At 35.1% G+C, this 22,219-nt stretch overlaps 1 protein-coding gene across 1 annotated transcript in view; it reads right to left on the reverse strand.

Moving 5' to 3' along the window:
* The window catches only part of AKAP6 (A-kinase anchoring protein 6), a 212,667-nt gene that overhangs the window by 124,708 nt on the left and 65,740 nt on the right, over positions 1–22,219 (reverse strand). Inside the window, 2 exon segments of the mRNA XM_066322134.1 lie at positions 11,369–11,535; positions 12,798–12,894. Of these exon segments, the coding sequence (XP_066178231.1) occupies positions 11,369–11,535; positions 12,798–12,894 (264 nt within the window).

Here is a 22,219-nt window from a genome sequence, read left to right on the forward strand (position 1 = left end):
TCTATTTTGCAGTTCTAGTAGTACTTGGCTGTTACGCAATGCCGGAACTGCTTGCACCTCAAATCTAAGATAGAAAGGGCAGCCAGTACAAAGCAATACAAGCACTCAATAACCCTGTAGTCTCCAGGAAAATTTGCCAAATCAACAGCAAGGACAGAAAAGACAAGCTGACCTGATGCCTATCATCCTCTTCTTCCTCCAAACTGAAATGATGATCCTTGAATGTAAGCAATCACAAACGCACCGTTCTGAACTTCTGTTGTGCATCATAGCTCTAAGTCAAAGTGTGTCAGAACACATGGTGCTGAGTTTTTAATCAGATCTGAACTTTTTCCTTCGCAATTTTCTTTCTCTTTTCTCAACATTTTTCTTCATTTTGTACAGGATGATGCAGACTGTCAGCATCAACCGTACCTGTGATTTTCTTAGGGCTCATAAACTCAAGGATTAAGGCATCCTGTGCTAAACGCCTGTCTCCTTTCTATATAACGTGACTGCAAAGAGGAAAAATAGGATGAAGAAATGAAGTGTAGATGCCCAGATGAGCTATTCTTTCTCTCTGGCGTGATGATGGTTCATAAAGCATGCTATGGAGCGATTATAAAAGAATATGGCATGCCACCTGTCTTCTGGTCAGAAAACCCATTTTGTATTTAAAGCCATCTCAGGTTAACTGTAATTAACATTTACAGCTGCCCATGGGAGATGGCAAAGTACACTACTACCACACATATTTTTGTTGCAGTTACTTCCAGGTGTTTAAGGAACAAGTTTAAATTGCTAAATGTGATGCAGTCCCCATTGTATCTCCCACATTAGTTACACTACTTTGGGTAAGTATAATTATCAATAAATGAGCATCTTAAAGCATCTGAGATACTTTAAGAGAGGCTCAATTAAAAATCCAGGCAAAATACTAAAGGAAAAAAAAAAGGTATTACCCAAAAGTTACTAGAGCTGACATAAAAATGTACATATGCTTTTAACATGAGCATCTTGCAGGCTTTTAGTGTTAATCTATATTTCACCAAATTCTCTACTGAAAAATTTCTTTGTATTTTTTCACAATGTAGGTACACATAAAGAAGTCAGATCCCAACCATATTCTGTTGCCTTTGAATAGATTGGCTTAAAAAACTAGCACAATCTGTAACATCACTTTGCATTTAAAGTTTAAGTGTAGTCAAGTATACTATGCCACAAGACATTTAAGAATAAGTCAGTTTGAAAATGCAGGATGTCCAAGTAGATTTTTTCCCTCAAACATTGTTTTACCTGATTTCTCTTTTGTGACCACCCTAGTGAAGAATAGATACTTAAAGTACACAGCTGAGACTAGAACTGAAAGATACTACAAGTTAAATCATGGCTAGAAGATGTTCTGAAAGACGAAAAAAAGAAGTGAATTAGAAAAAACCAAAGAGAAATGCCACCAAATCATGATAAGTACAGAAGTAATTAAAATAATTTTAAAAGAATAAAAGCATGAAGAAGATAAAATTTGCCTTTATCTCATAGTATCTTTCTTCACATCAATGTTTCTTTTGTTCTCTATTACACATTTAATCACTCTTGGACATCAACCATAATAACAAAAACTCAAATACCTAACTGATAATTAAGCACAGTAATATATTTATAAGAACTTAGTTTATTCTCTAGATAGGAGCATTAATTTAATGCACAAATACAAAGAAAGCAAAATTTCTTTTTAAAGATCAGACAAGTGCCATGCCAGTCACTCTTTAATGGAGTAAAGTACTAATTTTTGTTTTCAGATGAGTAATATAATTTTAATAAAATGCCATAGTTAGAATGCTGTTAACAGAAGCAACAATCTTTAGAGATGACAATTGACAACAGCATCCCTATTGAGTTGCCCTATCTAAAGAATAAGATTTCTACGACATTTTATCAAAAGAGAAAAATTAGATTTTCAAACATGATGTTTTTTTTCAAACGCAGAACATGTTGGAACAGTCTGGCACAAAAAGAAAAGAAAAAAGCATCTCAGTACAGAAGGCAATCTTAGTTTACTCCACTAAATCCTGCATTCCCAGACGTAGTTAGGATGAGAGGCATGAGTTGATATTGCATTGCTATTACTGGAGCTAGAAAAAAAATAGACTAGTGGAGATAGAAGATGATAACCTTGTAAGTCCAACACCTAGATCTTATGCCACATCACCTCATCAAGCCAAAATATTTATCACTGTGATGACTGGTAAAGAACACATGGGTAGAAGACACATTGAAGCTTTGACATTTGATGTGACCAGCAGCAGGTTTGTCAGGAGTCAGACACGAAGGCTGTGGAGTGACAGACTTTCTGTCCCCTGCACTGCCATCGGGGGCACTGAACCCTGGGAGACCCTCCCCACACACTCCTGTACTACACTTCACTCGTGATCCTGCTGAAATCCTGAACTGCTTTGAAAAGCAACAGATGGCATGGAGGGAGAGGGAGCAGGAATAAGTTATGAGAAAGGAAACTGAACTGAAAAGATCTGAATTTCATCTTATTTGCTTTGTTAGTTATCACTGTCTTTAAACTCAACCACAAGATTGTTGTACCAAGGCGTTTTTAGTCAGCTAGGATTCCTTCTTTTCACTTGCATATTTATTAATTTATTTTGGTGTGTTCCATCAACTTCTGAACTCAAACTCAAAAATAAATTTCAAAATCACTTTCTTTCTGTTGTGGCCTTAAACCTTGGATGAGCTCATGGGATTCTGAACCCTTAGAGAGAAGTAGAAGAGTAATAGCTCTGACAGGCTGCTCTAGAAATTTCTGCTTTAGACCAGGAGATGTTGACTTCTCAGTAAAACAAATCTGTGTATATGTGGGCGCATTTTACTAGAAGTTATTGAATGTGGGTTTTCCTAGAAATCTGAGAAGCAAGTGAAATGATAGACAGATACGAATATCAACTGAAAATCACTTCCACTAATATTCACTTCTGAAAAAACATTCCGTTAAAAATATAAGAACAAAAATGTAACAACATGATTGTGTTAAAGACAGCAGAATGGACAGATATTGGCAAAAAAGAAAATCAAGGCCCTTGAGTGGTTAATAGTTCATTTATGTCACTTAAGGTAAATGTGTTCATATGAACACATACTCAATGCCCTTGTGGTTTTATGTTTTCAAATACAAGCCAAATCCAAATGAGACTTCTGCCTAAATAAAGCTTGTCAGAGCTGGTCCACTTACACAGGGGAAGTAACAACAGCCTTACATGCTTTCAGAATTCCAGGTAATAATGTTCAAACTCAAATAGCATTATGATAAAATTGGGCCCGTGGGCATATGCCAGTTTAAATATCTGTTCTCATCAAGTTCTCAGTCTGCACTTGTTCTCAGAGGAGAGATTTAGATTTAAAATATCCTTCAAACTGAACTTGATCTATGTTTTAATAGGAAGTACCCCTTCTCATTCCTGAAGTAAAAAGTCATCATTTCTTTGCTAACTATATAAGCATAACTGCTTCTACTAACAGAGATGGATGTTAAAAAGGCAATAGTTGCCAAAAGTAATAAATATAAAATATTTAGAATCACCAAGGTGTAAAAATTGTAAAAGCATAAGTACCACAGATACTTCAGAGTCCTTGCTCACATCTTCAATTCAAATATGACTTCTGATATTTTGCTGGTTAAAAAAAGCATCTCTGTTTCATGATAGGATTGTGCTTAATAGTAGATACAATTTAAATGCAAAAAATATAATTTTTATAGTGTGGCTTTCTCAATTTAAACTTAGTAGTGAGCTAAATAAGCCATGTATAAGGTTACTGTCAGATTCAATGAAAAAAAAATTAGGATCTTCACTACTTTTTAGAAATTTGGCTTGTTAAAAATTATTAAAATTATTACAGATGTTATGAAAACAGCACTTTTATATAGAATTTGAGAGAGATAGATGGATATATGAGAAAACAATCTCTCTGAGCTAAAATGGGACCTACATTTGCTTGACCAAGACTTTAGGGACATCGTTACTTGAAAAACTAGAAACATATTTTGTTAACTTGTAACACAGAGAAGTTTTACCAGGGCTCATGTAACCTGAAAGACGTGGTTTAGGATGGAGGTTTAGGTTTAGGCGTTTGTCTTGTCTTATTGCAGACCAAAGAGTAACTGCTTAGATTTATTCCTATTTCTGTGAAGGGTGGTTCTGAATTAAACACAAAATCCTTCCTTCTGCCCACTAAAAAGCATATCATTAAGAACTCAAGAGAAACATCTTCCAAGAAACAACAGTTAATCCACCATGTGGAACCAAACAACACATCTAACAGCCTTTTTTTTTGTGCACCTTTGATGCTTTTTGATTCAATCATTCTGGAAAAAAAAAATCTATGACTATTTGAACAAAAGAAACATTTTCTAAATAGATCTCTCTATTATATGTAGCACTTAAAATGTGTAACACTTAAGATATGTAACACTTAAAATCTTTCTTCTATCAACTGAAAATTACTCCCAAAAGCAGTGGTCTGGTGTTACAAGCCCACCTGCATAATCCTGCACCTTAGCCAGGCATTATCATGCAGGAAAATTTAATTATTTTTGCAACATTTTACCCTCAAAACATCGAGTTAGATCCATCCCAAGTGGCCTCAGTAATACAGACTCTGAATTTCCAGCCAGTTGGGAGGAAGGCATCTTGGGAGAACTTGTGTCCTCTTTCCTTATGAAGCAGCCAACCACCAGCACAATCCACAGTGGGCTCACAGAGGCAAAAGAGGAGGCTACCCATGACAAAATTTGATTTACAGCCTTTACAGTTGTGTAAATCCCTATGAACAGCCACATGAAATACAACATTCTCCCTCTGGAAAAGAAACAATAGTTCTGACCCCTGCTTCTCTCAGGGTGTGTTGAGGAGTAAGCCCTTGTAAAAGAGCTGACCAAGGTTCAGTTTGCTTATGCCTGTGTTTGGTGGTCTAAGGCCGTGGTCTAATGACAAAATTATTCACATTTTATCAGCTTGGAAACATAAAATCACCCAAAATTACTAGCTCAGTTAAAGTATTTTAACAAAGCACGAACTTGTTCAGCTACATAATTCCTTTACTCAAGGATAGATGTAAAATACAAGACAGAAGAAACTTGGCGGTTCTATGAATATTATTCTGTATGAAACATCAGCTTAAGATTACATACATTTAGAAGCTTAAAGGAAGTATTCTTTACATGAGAGATCACATGATTATTTTGGCTTTGCCTGGGTTTTTCAAAACTTCTGCTTAGTTGAAGGAAATTTAGCTTCAAAATATGAATCACACATTCTTGTCAAGGCACTGGTTTTGCCAGTAAAAACCCTGTACCAGAAAGGTACTTAACAGTACTAAAACCCACTAAAATTATCACACAAAATATTTCGGTGAATTCTCAGAGTCTGATACAGTACTACAGTCAACAAAGCTTTTCTGCTCAGTTGCTGCAGTCACATATTTTATATCCTTCAAATCCTTCCTGAAGATACTTTGGGTTACAATGTCAGCTAGGTCTGTGCACAGTCTCGATTCTGCCTGTAACATTAAAATTACATAACCTATAAAGTAAGGTATTAAAAACTAGAAAACACAGGAACTTGAAGTGTCTAACTGCGCTAAAAGATACAAACTTTCCTTCCTCTTGCTTCCTTTTCATGTTCTTTTCATTGTTACATCAACATAGCTTGTTTTGATTAGCTTGGAAATTCTTAATGAATGTTTTCAATCCTATATTTGGATAACAATTAATATCAAAAGAACTCAGTCATGCTTCACATGCTCCAGTAAAAGCACTAAAAGACAGGCTTATTCCTCACAAAACCAAAATTATGTCTATTGATTTACAGAAAGAATTAGTAAATACCACTACTCTTTTTATCTCATTGGCCAACTCATACATGGCTAAAATCCACACCACAGAAGCTGACATATCAAGACTACTATAAAGTCAAATACTGAAATACCTAAAGCCAAGCAAAATAATTACTGCAATTAATTTTTTCTAGTATGGCAGAATTAACAGCATCATTTTTACTTAAGACTGAGATGACAGAATCTTTAGAGTCCCAAAATTTCCAAAGATTCAGAATTAAAATGTCACATGAATGCTTTAAAACTCTTTAACTCTTAGGCACAATAAAAATACCTATGTACACATAGCATTTTAAATATTCAACAGTATAAAACTATGCCTCAATGGCAACATATCAGACCTGTCTGTCCTAATTACAGGGAAGCACTTCCTTATAACCATCTTTGGTAATAGCAGTGAATAGCTGTGGACTTGCTTTTCTCAGCACAGAAATACATTGCAAGATATTATAAAGTCTTGTTTTCACCAATGAAAGGTAACTGCTATTTAACCGTGCCCAAGACCATCCAGTTGTTCTGAACAGAAGAGACTAACACATTCAACTGAAACTGCAAAGAATTAAGGGGGCAGATGGTAATTACTGACACTGAAAGTAAGCCTGGGTAAAGGTGGTTAGAACTTCAGTTTAATGTCTCATCTATGAGGTGCTGCACTCATGAGATAAAAAAACTCATATTTAGACAGGAATGTGACACATTAGAGGAAAAAAATTATTTCTTCTAAAGCACAAATACCAAATTTTCTTGTACATTTCTTTTCCAAAAAAAACCAGACTTGATTAAGCCATGAGACAAGGATAGACCACAATGGCATGTGTATCACCAGATGAAATGCCCTTTCCATATGTCTGTACATCAGAGATGAAAGTCATATTTCCATTTCATTATTTGTTCAAATTGTTACTGAATAAGTAATGGTTATTTATTTCACATTTTATTCTTCAATATTATGAACATGAGACACAGGATTTTATCCACGAGTCCAATCCTCAGTTTTTGCATGTGGAAAAATAGAGAAAGAGAGACTAAGTTAAATAAACCTTCAGTTTGGGATGTAAACTTTTAAAATTCTGCTGTGATTTAAGTAACTCCAGCAAGCTAAGTAAAATGATCCTTCTTGCATATGTTATTCCTGCCCTTCCACTAGAAACAAGTGAAGGAGAATGAAGTGAAGGAACATGAAGGCCAGTTACATATGCCATTTGACATCTTCAAATAATATTTGTAATTTTTGTAATTGTTTAATACTCCAATTGCATATATTGGACACCAGAAACACAGTACTCAAAGTGGTTATGTAAGTAAAAATACTAGATACTGAAATCATGGTCTCTGATATCTGTAGACAATATTTAAATCTGCCTCAGTAATAAACTTTCCCTGTTTTAAAACAATGAAAAACATCAGGAAAAATATCAGTATGTTGCTTTTAATATTACAGCCCATGGACCACACTCATGAAATAGAGAGCCTTTTTGATAAAAGACACTGAGGAAAAGAAAATTATCTACTCATAAGTATGATATTTCTTTGCACTAATCACAAAGATGCCAAAACACTTCATTTGTCCATTCCTTTTACATCAAAGTGTGAATCTAAAAGTGGTAGTCACAGCAGCCTGATTGGAGGGCCAGGACAAGTTACAAGACTGAAGTAAAAAAGGAAAGACTGTTACCGTTCTCTAAACTTTGCTCTGCCTTGTTGCCCATTTCACAAATTCATCTGCATATGAAAAGATTGAGCAGGATATAATTGCTCTGAGCTGTGGTGTTTAGTCCACCCACTATGTCTCAGACCAGTGGCACTGTCTGAAAAGCAGCATTCCCAGAATCCCAAATAGTGATCAATACTAAACAGGTTCACTAAGTTTTGAGCTTTTAAAGGAAAAATACTTTTCTGTGTACTGAAGACTTTGTTTAGAACGATTGTAAAAGCTGTAAAATTATATGCAACTGAGTAGAAATGATCCTGGAAGTGTGTGATATTTAATTACATATCAAGAGGAGATTACATTGGTTTTCTTTTTCTCTTAGTAAAGGTTTGTTTAACCACTTCAGATTCTGTTCCTGAGCCACCTACTATCTTTGTAACTTTCAGTTTACTTTGTTAAATGTGTTTTCTACCTCTTCCTCCAATATTCTCCAAATCCTGACTGCTTCCATCTGACAAGTCCTAACATTCTTCCCAAGACTGTTTTTTGTTTGTTTTTACCTAGAACAACTAAATACATAGAACATTGAAATCTGACTAAGTCCACTGTCTTAAACAGTAACATGCTTACTTTTCTAAAGCTGGAATGGGAAATAAGAACTGTTATTTCAGTAAGAAAGCAATTATTCTAGAAAGAAACGTCCAGAAGTACAAACTGTGTGTCTGTGTATATCTATATCTATTTGCAGAGTATACCATTAGTCTTTCAACATAGCAGCCTTTAAGTTCTGAACTGTTACATTCTGAACTGTTACCAAAACAAGGCACAAAACTTAATTCAAACATTTACTTGCAGAACAAAAAATATCCAGATATCAAAAAATTACAGCTGTGAATGAACTGTACAAATGTATGCTGGGAGCAGAACCTGCAACTGACACTAAGAATATTATTCCATACAACCTTCAGTGAAGGAGAATGTGTACAATGGGCAAATGCTATTAAGATTTGTATGCTTTTAGAGGACATCAGTTACAAGACTAATTTGCAGGTTCTTCAGAAAGCAATGAACTTTTCCATCAAATTATGAATTAAATAGATCAGGGTAATATTTGAGTATTTACATTCACAGCCACTAGGTAAGAAAGTAAATCATGTTGTTTTTCAATACCACTCTTTACTGTTTATCCAAAGCAATACTGTTCCAGTAATCCTTTTGTGATAGAAAAGTGACTCGATTTAAGGGATCACTTACAAAACAAGTGATCTCAGACATCTTCAGAAGGTGAAAAAATTAAAAAAATACACACGTATATTAAACAATTCCTCCTATTTTCTGGATATTTTAGAATATTACTTAAGATTTCCATCAAAAGAAAACACACACTTTAGCTAAGTGTCTCAACATTCAGAAGGACAGTCAGGTTTATTGTATGTCTCATGTACTACTCATAAAGTTAGATCAGTACTTGTTGGAATGTGTCATTTTTAAAGGCACTTCTCAATGGAGTAAGAAGGCAAAACTTTATATCCTTCAATTTAAACTGAATAGAGTCACCAATTCTTCATTTATAAAAATGATAGAATAATGGTTTGAGCAAATACTTGGAGAATTCGCTGTTTTCCTAAGATTTTACAGAAGATGCAATATATTAGAAGAGCTTAGGCATCAGAAATGTTTAAAATCAATCCTAAATCTTCTATGGCAATCACTATAAGCCACTATGAAACCTACATACAATAAAATGAAACATTTCCTGAGCAAAAACCTGAATTCTTGACTACAGATGTTGACAATATATTTCCAGAGTTCAGAACATCCCTTTCCCCCTCCCACTCTTCACTGTTCTCATTAAAGATGCTACAGTGCTATGAAAAGATGTTTTAAAAAGTCCTAAGGGAGAAGTTTCCTAGGGTCTTTGAAATTTCTCCTTTTCCTATTTCTTTACAGATTTCTAACGCCAACACTGTTCCTGTAGTTTCTCAAAGAAGGCAAAAATAAAAATACCCTCTAGGTATAATCTTTCCATTTTCTATTACACTTCTCAGGTTCTTTGTGGTTTCTGAAACAAATGCAAACTGAAATGTGCAGCTATATTATTAGGTGTATTTTATTTTTAGTTAATCTTTTAGTGTGAAGAAGCAGACAGTATCTGACCACTCTACTGCACATATTTACAAGAATCACTGAAATAACCTGCAAATATTTATAATTTGATATTTTTTGTCTACTTTTTAAAAATTTACCTGTAGGCACAAACAAAACAAACAAACAAAAAACCCAAACCAAACCAAACACACACACAAAAAGCATTGCTTCAGTTTCCTATCTCTATGATAAAAAGCACAGGGCAAGGAGGCTATCACCTATCTATATGAGAAATTTACTGCAATATAAACCCTGCTCCCATTTCTCCCTTTTCAATATTTGAATATAATCATTCCAAGCTAGGGATTCAACAATTTTCTAAGCTGAATTTTAGAATACCTGCTACATTATCATTTTGATTAAGCAGTTAAAGTTTGGCCACAGATGAGTCAAACTATTCAGAGATATGGGATCATACAACTGGTAGGCTACAAACTTAGCTTTGAGCTAAGTTTAACAGATCCCATTATGCAGTTAAGTGTTGCTCCACCACCTGCTCCCTAAAGGAGGGGCTACATGGCCCAGGAGCACTTTCCATCATGCAAGTGATGAGGTGTATCAGTCCAAATTCTGTCTCCTACATATATGTGTTTTCCTGAAGTTTTGTTTCATTTTTCTCCTTGACTCTTCCTCCATCTCCAAGATCAGTCTTGCTATGTAGAATTATAATAAGCACTCATCAGAACTTTTCATGTAATCATAGCCAAGAGTCACTCTACAAACTACTCTCTTGGAAGCACTGAATGCCAATACTAAGAAATATCTAGCATCAGAACCAGAAAATCCACTCAGCACAACCATCTCTGTTGTTTCCAGAAAGAAAAAACATAAATTTTCTAAACATTTCAGCCACATGTGTGCCAAGATATTGAGTTACTGGATTGTTCTCCTGCCTATTCTTCACTTAAGAAACAATTCTACCTATGATTGATGGTGATGAAAAATCATGGAGCCTAAACCAGAAATTTCTATTGTGTGTAGCATCCCTCCACTGCTTGCACCAATTTGAATAAGCACGGTCTGTATTGAAAATGCTCTTACAAATACTAAGTTTGGCAACTGGTAACTGCTATAGCCCTATTTAATAATTAATATCTACAAAATTATGACAGGTGTCAATAACTTACCCTTAAAGTACTTGTTGTATTCAAGACAAGCAGCATTATGGACGACTTAGACTTGGAGCAAAAAGATTTGTGGAAAGGCATATGACCTTCTTCCTACTACAATGGCCATCCCCTAATTAAGCAATGCATCTGATAGTCATTAACAGGAATGAGATAATGAATCACTTTCTCTCTTCTTTGTTAATTTGCTGTAACCAAGCGGCTAATGGATGTCAGAGCTGAGTGATTGCACTGATTATAGTGATTTATAGTTGCAACAAAACAATTTAAAAGCATTCTGATTATTCATGTTAAAGATGCTTTATGTTTTGTTTACTAAATGTTTTATGTTCCCCCTCATACCCCTCTATACACAATAAGACAGGTCTTGCTGGAAAACTTGAAAGTTCTAAGATTTTTTTATTGTTTCAGAGTAAGGCATTTCATTTTGTTGATAGAAAAAAAAAAAAAAAAAAGTTTACCCAGTAGAAATAAAAAGCCTTAGGGTGGAAAGAAAACTTCAGTGGTGCCTAGTTCAAAAGAAGACGGAAATAAGAGGAAATAAGGCAAACTTCAAGCCACTTACCTTAGGGCTCCCAGTCCCTTCCTCATTCTCTGCAGACACATCAGTAGCCAGTATCTCTGCTTTGATGATATCCAGAGCCCTAAGAATCCAGCTGTGTTGCCGTTTGATTTGCCTCTGTAGTTCCTTCCATTGACTTGCAATCATCTGCAGCATGTCCTTCAGTCCTTCTCCAAAATGAAGGGGGGAAAATAAAAGCTGTAAACTCAACAGCACCTTGAAATATTATCCTTTACTCAAATAATTAGCAGGACATTTAAAGTAATAAATGCAACAACAAGAGTTTTAATGTGTTTTCTCATCAATAAATCCAAGCTTTACTATTGTTCATCCTGCAAAACAATGCCATTGAGACAAACACTTCTTTTAGCCACCATGTTAAATTTTGATTGAGTTTCAAAATTGAGCTGACAATTCCAAGAGAAAAATTCCACATGAACTGTCATTTCCCTGCAGTAGGGAACACTAGTCTTCTCTCCCTCTAATATCCAGTCTCGATCTTGAAACATTTCCTAATCCTCCAAAATAATTTTCCTTCCCTCCAACTCCTTTAAATATTTCCTGTAATTTACACATTACTGTTTCCTACATTTATAATGATATGCACTATCCTCCTTAGCTGTGGTTTCTCTGTTTGGACCTATACATAGAAGTCACTAGTTCCCTATAACTTTCACGTCACACAGTATGTCTGATGCTGCAAAACAATAGAGGCACACGTTTTTAACACCATGAGGAACCAGTATAGCAAAGAATCACTTCAACCTGGATGAAAAGCATGTTAAGTAGGCCAAAATTAAGATGGCATTCCATAGCAGTGTATGCTGATTAAAACCCTATTAGCAGACAAGTCACGCAAACATCTAAAAATATAGGAGGTGGTAGGGATAAAGGAAATCAGTATATCTCTCTTCCTCCTCTCAATTTAAGGCCTCTGAAGAAAAAGGCAAGCCTAACCAAAGGAAAAAGGTATTTTTAATTTTAATCTAGTCCTCATAAATATATTTAAATCAATGTACGAATTAGTTAGAGTGGTAAAATAAAGCTTTAGCAATGCAATTACCATGCAGAGTATGTAAATACATATATATATTTGAAATGATAGTTCATTATCTTAATGTTATTTCCATAGCACCTACATCAAAGGATATGTCAGTGTGAAGTTTTCAGTGATGTGATTTCAATTGAAACTCAGTTGAACAGCAAGACCAAAATAAAATGAACAGACTATTTGCAGGCAGTATTTCATTTTATAAGTATCTCTGCATTGTATGCAGTATATGAAACATTTATAAATCTTGAAGGTCAATCTGATAATGTAAATATTAATAATACATAAGGAAGTGAATATATGCAGTAATTTACAGCAATGCTTCTTCATTCTTTAATAGTCTGGAGACATAAAGACTTGCAATATTTCAGAAGGATTTACCTGATTTGTGAGATACAATAAGCTCAAGAAGCTGGCGTCCTTCCTCTACCACTGCTTCTTTTAAAGCACAGTGGCTATCAACATTCAACTTAAAGCTCTGCAAAAATAAAAGGAAAAAAAAAAAAGAGAGAGAGAGAGAGGGGAAAAAACCCTCAGCATCAGACATGGGAGAGGCAGTTATCATAAAACACATACAAAATTACTTGCTGGTTTTTATCAAGAACCACATCCCAATTCACCCAATAGCCAAACTAATTTGTGCTACTAAAAGCTATTGATATTTTGGATCTGGGCTCAAAATGTTTCCATTAGATCAGCAAAGTGCATCTGTGTTGAAACAGCTGACAAATCTAGACATTCATTAGGTTTTATGAAAAGTCACAACCCGTAGGCTATATCTGGAGTAACAGTGTTCTATAAAATACACTAAATTTATGCCACCACATATGAGCTCTGTTTTTTTCAGAGTTCTTTGAAATGTTGGTGATAGCACTATTTATGAAACCATAAAAAAATCACAGCATTGAATATATTGGCCTTATGTGCACTTATACAAATCTATTAATATTGTGCTCCTGAGTTAAGTCTCATATCCATTTTCAAAGAACAAATCAGTTGGCTTTAGATCTCTGCATTTTTAATTTGTAAAGCAACTGTTTTTCAATGGTTTTTTTCCCTAATAGTTTTAGTAGTCTGCAAAGGATCTCTGTTTAAACAGTCAATAAAATATTTTCCTTTTTTATTATTATTTAATTTTTACAAATTGCATTAAGATCTAGTAATAAAGGAACTGGAAACATGATCTACTATATGTTATGTCATTTAATATACCAATGATAACTCAGATAAATTTTTTAATCATTTTCCAGACCTTCTCACTATATCTGACTGTAAGAAGGAGAAACAAAATACAATAGAGAAAAGGATACTTGCTGTATTTAATCATAAATTATGTGTAGACTTAAACACATACAGGCAATACATTTTCTCTTTGAAATGTCTATGGAATAAATGGAAACAATATTTGACCACTTGGAAAAAAAAAGAGCTCTTCCTTCTCTTGGGAATAAGTTAACTGGCAGAGATGAAAGGAGAATTTTCAAGTGCACATTCATAGCTTCTGGTTTTTATAAAACCTTATACTTCTTCAAATGGTAGTGACCATGCTAGAAATGGAGTGATAGGTACCACAGAATACTCAAAAGCCCTCAATTCTTCAGGAAGCAACCATTTTCTTTCTTTCCTAACCCTTGCAGTCAGGCTGATTGGCATAGCAGAAAATAATATTGCCAGAATAGTAATAAAATGAGGTACTTTTATTGCAATTTCTCATGGTTGAAAAAGGCACGTTGCTTAGACAGAGTCTTAACAGTCTTTCAGGCAGCATTTTACCTGACAAGTGACAGAATGTTTCTGAGAATTTTCCATTCGAATAAAGAGTAATAAACAGAAATTTTGCTAGCTTTAGCATTTTGACTAGCCCAATTCTCCTTGTAGGATCATCTGAACAGACTGTTTTGTACCTGCTTTTGAACAACTGGGCCAGTCAAGAGAAGTTAAAAAGGAAAAAAAGATGCCTAATTATGTCTGTCCCTTTCTTAAATCTAGAGTTTACGAACCCAAATCTAGAAGTTTTATGTCTTTCGTAAGAGCGTGTCTGAAAGAGCACTGACAATATTTAATTTACTGTTTACTTAAAACAGGCTTGTACTGAATAGTTTGTAATCATGCACTTCACAGGAAATGCACTATGCGTGTGCCTCACACAGCAAAAGAGAACCTAAAGGACCTGAGAGTAGGTTGTGTAATTTCATATAATTGAAGTTGAGTATAGATGCAGCTGGATGTGGCAGTGTCTCAAGATGATGTGGATGTGTTTGATAGGAAAATTGGAAGAGATGAGGTATTCTCTTTCATTAGGAAAAAAAAAGAGACTTGCTGTCCTAGAAAAGATTCATTTAATGTAACGCACCAGATACTACAATACAGCTTGATTTTCAGGTGCACCTATTAACCAGTGATAATGTTAAACTGAAGAAGCAAAATAGGATGAATAAAGATGGGGCCAAACTTTTGGCTTCTGACTAGCAATATTCTCCTCGTGCAAAATTCTTATTTTATGGATAAATTATGAGTGGCACAAATGCCATGAACATACACGAAATTTAGCAGAAATAAACTTTTCCCAGCAGAGAGGCAGCTCATCATGGTTTTAACTCCAGCCAGAAACTAAGCACCACACACAGCCTCTCACTTACTCCCCACTCAGTGGGATGGGGAAAAGAATCAGAAGGGTAAAAGCAAGAAAATTTGTGGGTTAAGATAAACACAATTTTATAGGAAAAGCAAAAGCTGTGTGCACACAAAGCAAAATAAGAAATTCATTCACCACTTCCCATGGGCAGGCAGGTGTTCAGCCATTCCCAGGAAAGCTGGGCTTCATCACACATAACTGTGGTGTGGGAAGATAAATGCTGTAACTGCAAACATCCGCCCTCTTCCTCCTTCTTCCCCCAAATTTAGGTACTGAGCAGATGTCATATGGTATGGAGCACCCCTTTGGTCCCTCAGGGTCAGCTGTCACAGCTGTGTCTGTGTCCTTGTGCACACCCAGCCTATTTGCTGGTGGTGTGGCACAAGGAGCAGAAAAAGCCTTGGCTCTGTGCAAGCTCTGTTCAGCAGTAGCTGAAACACCCCTGTTTTATCAACACAAATCTATAACATGGCCCCATACCTACTATGAAGAAAATTAACTCTATCCCAGCCAAAATCAGCACATATTAAAAGGAGAGAACCATTCATGTAAGTATAAATACACAGAAGTGAATGTTGTTGATACAGTGTAGTATGAGTTCTGAATTTAGAATTATATGTGTATATATAATTTCTAGTCATTTCCTAAGGAAAAAGATCTGGACAAGGAGCAGTGGAAGGAATAGCCCTCAATCAATGCTCAAGGTTTCTCATACCTGAGGGGCTAAAAATGTGACACATGAAAAAGGCAAGAGTTGAAGATGTAACAAGTATTTCATGTATATACAATGGAGAAATGCAAATTTGCACAGCTAAAGATAAAATCAGACCAAATATTTGGAATGAAGGAAGACCTTCAAACACAGAGGTCCTCTCCCATCCTGGATATTTCCTGTTCCCTACCGTTTACTCATGGCATTTGGAAAATTGTAACTCTAACAGCGTGTGACCCAGGTACTCTGCTCCCCTCCTACTCTGATCTTTCCTGATAATGAATGGAGCCTTTGCATGTGAAGAGAGGAAAGAAGAGGAGGGAAGTCAATTAATCAAAGCCATTTTTCCAGGCACATTTGCAGCTATAGAGCAGTCTAAATATCACCCATGAGCACGTATACATTATGGAAAATGCATGTGCATTGGCCTGACAGCAGCTTTTAAAACAACACATTAATGTCATCCCCAGAACTACAGTGTATAAAATGTAGTTTACAAGCTGCAACAAGCAAAATTTCCTTACCAAGTTCTCTTCACTTTTTGTGATCACCATGCACCTATATATAACAATCAACTGCTCTTAGTTAGCAATAAAGGAAAAGTGAGGCAGAAATCATGCAGCTTTGGAAAAGCTACAGGACTATAATAAAGAGAATTAAAACTCCAACAGTGTAAATACAAGGTGCCAGGAGTGCTATCTTCTGCTGATGGCATGGGGCAAAGGATGCCAGCCTTCACAAAATGAGGTGTCCCCTTGACTTTCAGGGAACTTATTGATCCAGAAGATTGCAATAGACAGAACAGCCATGGGTTAAAAAGGCAGCACCTCCTGATCCACGCTGGACTCTGAGCACACTAAAAATAAAAGAGTGCTCTCTCAGAATATAATAATCTTTCCCTCATATCTTACTTTTCTGTACAAGTGGAGATATGAAAAAAATTGTGGGAAAAAAAAGTTCCCCATAGGATTTTCCTTATAGAAATGGTTGTAGCTACTTAAATTTAGGAAGCGTCTATTGTGTAGGTATCCTACACTGTGTACAGACATTGAGCTCTGATATGCTACATTTCAGAAAATCTTTATAATTTGGTAAAATGCCTGGGTCTTGACCTATTCACATCTGCAGTACAGACAGACAACTAGAATTTTTTTTGTTTCCAGAGGCACAGAGACCTACTATAAGCATGATTTTTTTTTTTCAAGTCCTAATGTATCAGCTGAGTGTTTCTGATGTACTGTCTCTGAAACACAAACCAGCATCTAGGTATCATGTGAATCTACAATGTATACAGAAATATGGGTTAGTTTGGATGACACAGCAGTTTACACCTATTGTCAGGTTAAGAAATATCTTAATTTTCTCAGTTCAGCATACTATCAGAATTGTGTGGTGCACTGGGGAACATCTGAAAGAGAATTTTCTTGTGGTTCATTTTTTTATACTTTTAAATACCTTTAAGAACATATTATTGTTTCTAGAGTGTTATATTTTAGAGCAATTGTACAGACAATTAAAAATCATCTGTCTTGGATTCTATGGTTTCAGAATTTTAAAAAGGAAGATTAATCTAAAATTTCCTAATAATTTTTTTTGTAAATCTACATGACTAAAATATATTTAGGTATAGTTGCATTCATATTTTGGCTAAGAATGTAGCACTTTTGATTGTAACACCTACTGTGACAGATATAATTCAATTGTGAAATTTAGAGTATTGGGAACAGTTGCTAGTAGAAAATATATGGAATACACACTTCATTTTTCTTAAAGGGAATATGACTTGAAACAATTCCTGAAAAAGTATTTATATACGCTTAATATACAGCTACTTTTGCAAGTCTATTGGCCTGGCATAGGTACCTTCCAATAATTTGCTATGACAAAATACTGACATCAAGTCCTAAACTCAATTTTTGACCATGGAATGGCAACTCTCTATTTCCTTCTTTTTTTTCCTTGAGTTTTTTTGATGACACAGAAAGTCTCTGTTTGGACAGTGCCTATTCTTTAAGTTAAGAATTTGAGTTAATAATTGAAGTTCATAATTTGAGTTAGTTTCCCAATAAGCCATGTAAAAACCTAGTGGCATTTTCAGGCTCCTGAACACTACCTACCAATGACATTCAATAAATCAAGAAAAAAGAACTACTATGTAAGTTGTCCTTATATTAACATGGAAATTGTTGTACATTTGCCTTCTAGTAAAGCCTAACTTTTTTTAGTTAAGCTTACCTAGCATTAAATAAGCACCACTAAGAAATATTTTCCTGGGAACCAAATATTACATGTGAAGTAGTTTCAGTCAATATCTCCTTTGTTCATGTTTTCCATAAAATCTACGTGTCCACAAAGAATATTTTATTTCCTTCTTTTCTTTTAAGCTGTATTTTCATCTGACTGACACTCCACCTGCTAAATATAACACAAGCACTTTGGAAATGCTCCACAGCCAAGGCTGAGTCTTACAGTTCTACCTTTGCTTATTAAGAAGAGCATGATGAATCCTCCTCTGAAGCAGCAGCACCCACTATGTGCTTTTTCTTCTCTTTCTAAAACAAAGAACATGCCCTCCCTACAGCAATTAGGACCAAGGGACCAATTATCACCAAATGCTAAGCAAATCTTTAATTCCTAACTCAACACGACCATCACTTGGCTTAGATGAAGCACACATTTTCTTCTGTAATCAGTGGAAAATGTTAGATATTTTTTAAGAGTGAATAGTTAGTGGAAAGCAGATTTGGTCTTCTATCCTTTGCAAAAATGGGAAGACTTTAAATTTTTTTTCAGTTTCTCTGGGGGCAATTCCTTTCACTGGCCTCTGTAGGCAGATAAAAATGGGCAAAATAACTATATCACTTTTTATGTTGGTTCACAATACCAGATTATAATCTAAAATGCCTTTTAAATTGGCATAAATCTGGGAACCTCTCTACTGAAATCCCATAATGGTCATGTCATACAGGCATTGTGCTACTGTAGATGTAGATCAGATATAAGATGGGTTCAGATATAAGATAATTTCACTCTGTAAGTTTATCCTTCATCTAAACATAATATTAACTGAACATTCTGGGATCAAAATACTTAGTAATGAGCTAACTATAGCAACCCTGGGAATGGTTTTACCTTCTGATGACTCAAATGCATTCTCCATCTTTCACTTGATCTGAATGTCCTTTTTGTCTGGGAGGAACCAACCTCATTTATGAGGAGACAAAGTGCTGGTAGTTTGAAGAGCAAGCAAAATTTGTTTAAAAGTGGAAATGGTGGAACAAATAAGAAATAAGTAAGTCTGACTAAGTCTTGATTGAGAGAAAGGTCCTGTCTAGTTTTGCCTGGTTTATATTTCATGAATCTGAACACTAAGCAGAAAGAAGACTTAGTACAGTATGAGAGGGTACAGTAGATGGGACTAATGGAGTTAAATTAGGAAGAGGACAAGTTAAGATAAATATGAAATTTCCCATGAAAGTGAGATGTATTAGATTGTATAATAACCTCCTAAGGGAAACGCTGAAAGCCCAGATCCTTTGAGACCATTAAATCTAGACCAGATAAAAATGTGGGAGTGAGGGCTGCAAATGCACTGACAGAGCACTAACCCAACTCTGTCACATGGCCACAGAATTTGTGTTGGGCAGGCAAAACTCCATACAAAGAGGCTCTACTCCAGCAGTCCCACAGTAGTTCATACTTCTGTAAAATCACCTCATCTCTCCTCTGTCACAGCTTCTGACATCCCACTATTAAACAAGCAATAGGTTTTTTCCCTCTGTTACATGTTAAACATGAATAAACCTATCTTTCTCACATGAAACGCTTTAAGTTCCTCAGTTTCAGTTTCTCACTCCTCATTGTGTTTGTCATCTTTTAGGTAATTTAGCCAAGTTTTGAATGCATCATTTTAGATGTGGAGAAAAATGATTAGTTACTTAGCCCTACTCACCAGGACGCCTATTTTGTAGATTTAGAAGACATGGGGGCTATTTTTGCAGATATTTTTTATTTCAAGCTCACATAAATTCTTCTGCTGCCAGTTCTAATTTATTTTCTGTGGTTTACTATGTAAATTTCTCTTTGATTGTGTCTGTCTAAACATTTTTCACCATCAAAAAAAAAAAAAAAGTTCACATGAGACTTCCTAAATTGAATCCCTGTTTGTCTATTATCAAGGGACAACAAGGCAGGAACACAGGCAGAAAATGGCATGGGTAAAATTACTATGCAGTGAAACAATTGTTAAGTTGCCATAGTCGTGGTGAATTGCACATGCAGCCCACTGTATACAGTTGCCCTTAATAATCTGTTGGCTTCTTGAAAATAATCTGCAGAATCTACAGTTTTCTGACTTGTTGTTCTTTCTAAGCATGTCTCTCCCACCTGGGGATACACCATGCCCAAAAACTATTCAATCAAAATATTTCCAAGTTGGATTGTCCTATCACATGCAGAAAAAAAGCCAAGCAAGAGGTAACAGCTTTCCAAACCAAAGATGTATTCATGGGGCATAGCAGCCCTGGCAAATATGGAGCTACCAAGGGGAAAATAACTTATACATGTCTATTTTTTAAATCTTATTTAAATTTGCTTACTATCAGACCAAAATGAAATCTCTGGCATTAAATAACACTACGTAGTTTTAGAACAATTCTTGAAGGATTTTCATTTCAGGGGAATATGATGGAGATATAATTTGTTTTATGTAAGTATAGACAAAAGGTTTCATGCAATTAAACAGAGAACTAAAATTCCTGCTTAGCAAAATATAGCTAATAAATTAAGGTCCCAGGTTATTAACCCAATTAATTTGTAGAATTAAGAAAGTGAAAAAAGTAAGTATCATAGGAGATGCAAATAAAAATATTTACCAATCAAAAACCTCCATTCCTTTCCTGCATTTTCTATATTTCTCCTGAATGCTTTGGCATTGCAAGCATCAAAACAGCAATTGTGTTACTTGAGTACATAAAATGTAAAGGATATTATGCCTCAGAGTAACATAGCACAGAACCATGGGAGTGGTCAATAGCTCTTGGCAGGTAAGTAAAAGCAAACTTAAACGTTGCTGAAAGTGTGCTTGTGTGTCCTTTGAGATGTTGGCATTGTATTTTTTAATCATTTACAACCTTCACATTTTATAAAAATAAACTTCATATCATTTCCAAAACCAAATTGCTGACTACATCTCTACTGACAATACCAGCATAACAATACTAAAAATTCAGACAATAGCAGGTATTTTAATAGACAAAATATTACAATTAATAGAGTTTCTACAAAAACATGATGCGGTTTATTTATAAAATAAACACTCATTTCAAATAATTTTAAAGGTGTTTCAAAAGTTGTTGCAATGATAAATTTGTGTAAACATTGGCTTGGTTGGCAACCATGGCCAGGTTGTCATATATAAAGTTACAAAGCTTCTAAGTCACAATTTATGTGAAACACTTTTCACTGAAATTTTCTTATTAGGTTAGTGCCAAGCATTTTATAATGGTGATTTGATTTCATTATATTATTATAGTCACTGAATCCCCTGTATGCAAATAATGTCTTCTGCGGGCCAAACACACAACAGACCCAGAGGAACCCCTTTCACCACTCAGATTTACAGGATCTCCATTCTGGGATACCTCAGGACCTAAAAGTTTTACAGTTTAGGGTAGTGAGAATTGTGAGGGAGTGAACATCTGCAACACTGCCAAATCAAGTTACCCTGCCTTGGTCAGCTTTACCAACAAGAGGAAATGAATTTAAACATTTCCCAGAGTCTGAATTGTAACCTTTTAAACCTCAAACATTGTGCATTAAAAAAACCTGAAACAACAGAGCAATAAATTTGTTCTTGAGACACTAATCATACACTATACTTTCACACATGTAGAATACAAGACTTCAAAATCCTCAAAAGTGAGAAAGTTCAGATTTTGAATATTCCAATTTCCCTTTTCCTTCTGTAGAAGAAGCAAAATTATTTTAGAATGACATCCTATATATGATCTGTCTCTGGTTTAATGTCTCCTCTGTCCAGAGATGACTGTGGCTCTCAGAACTAGAAAAGCTGGGGAAGTTCTCCATGAAGCTAGTTAACCTATGTCTATTATTTTTTTTATTTTTTTTTAAATTTGCAGCTGCACAAAGTACTTACACAAGAGTAGGTATCTACAAATTTGAAAGGCAGGAAAGAAAAGGACTGTTAAGAGTATTAAGTCTCTAAGAAAATTACAAAGAAGCTATTTCTTATGCTACAAACTTGCACAAAAAAAACACCTCTGCAGTGGGACTATGTGTACATGAAGACAGTAAATGAACATCCCCTTCTTTCACTAAAAACACATAGAGTAATAACAGATCCTAATCATAATAGTGCTATACTAGGATCAAAACCATGGGTCACTCTTTCTTCCTTACAAAGAAAGTATTTATTTCAGCTTTTCTTCATTGCAT

Source organism: Sylvia atricapilla, chromosome 6 (assembly GCF_009819655.1).
Source record: "Sylvia atricapilla isolate bSylAtr1 chromosome 6, bSylAtr1.pri, whole genome shotgun sequence".
NCBI lineage: Eukaryota > Metazoa > Chordata > Aves > Passeriformes > Sylviidae > Sylvia > Sylvia atricapilla.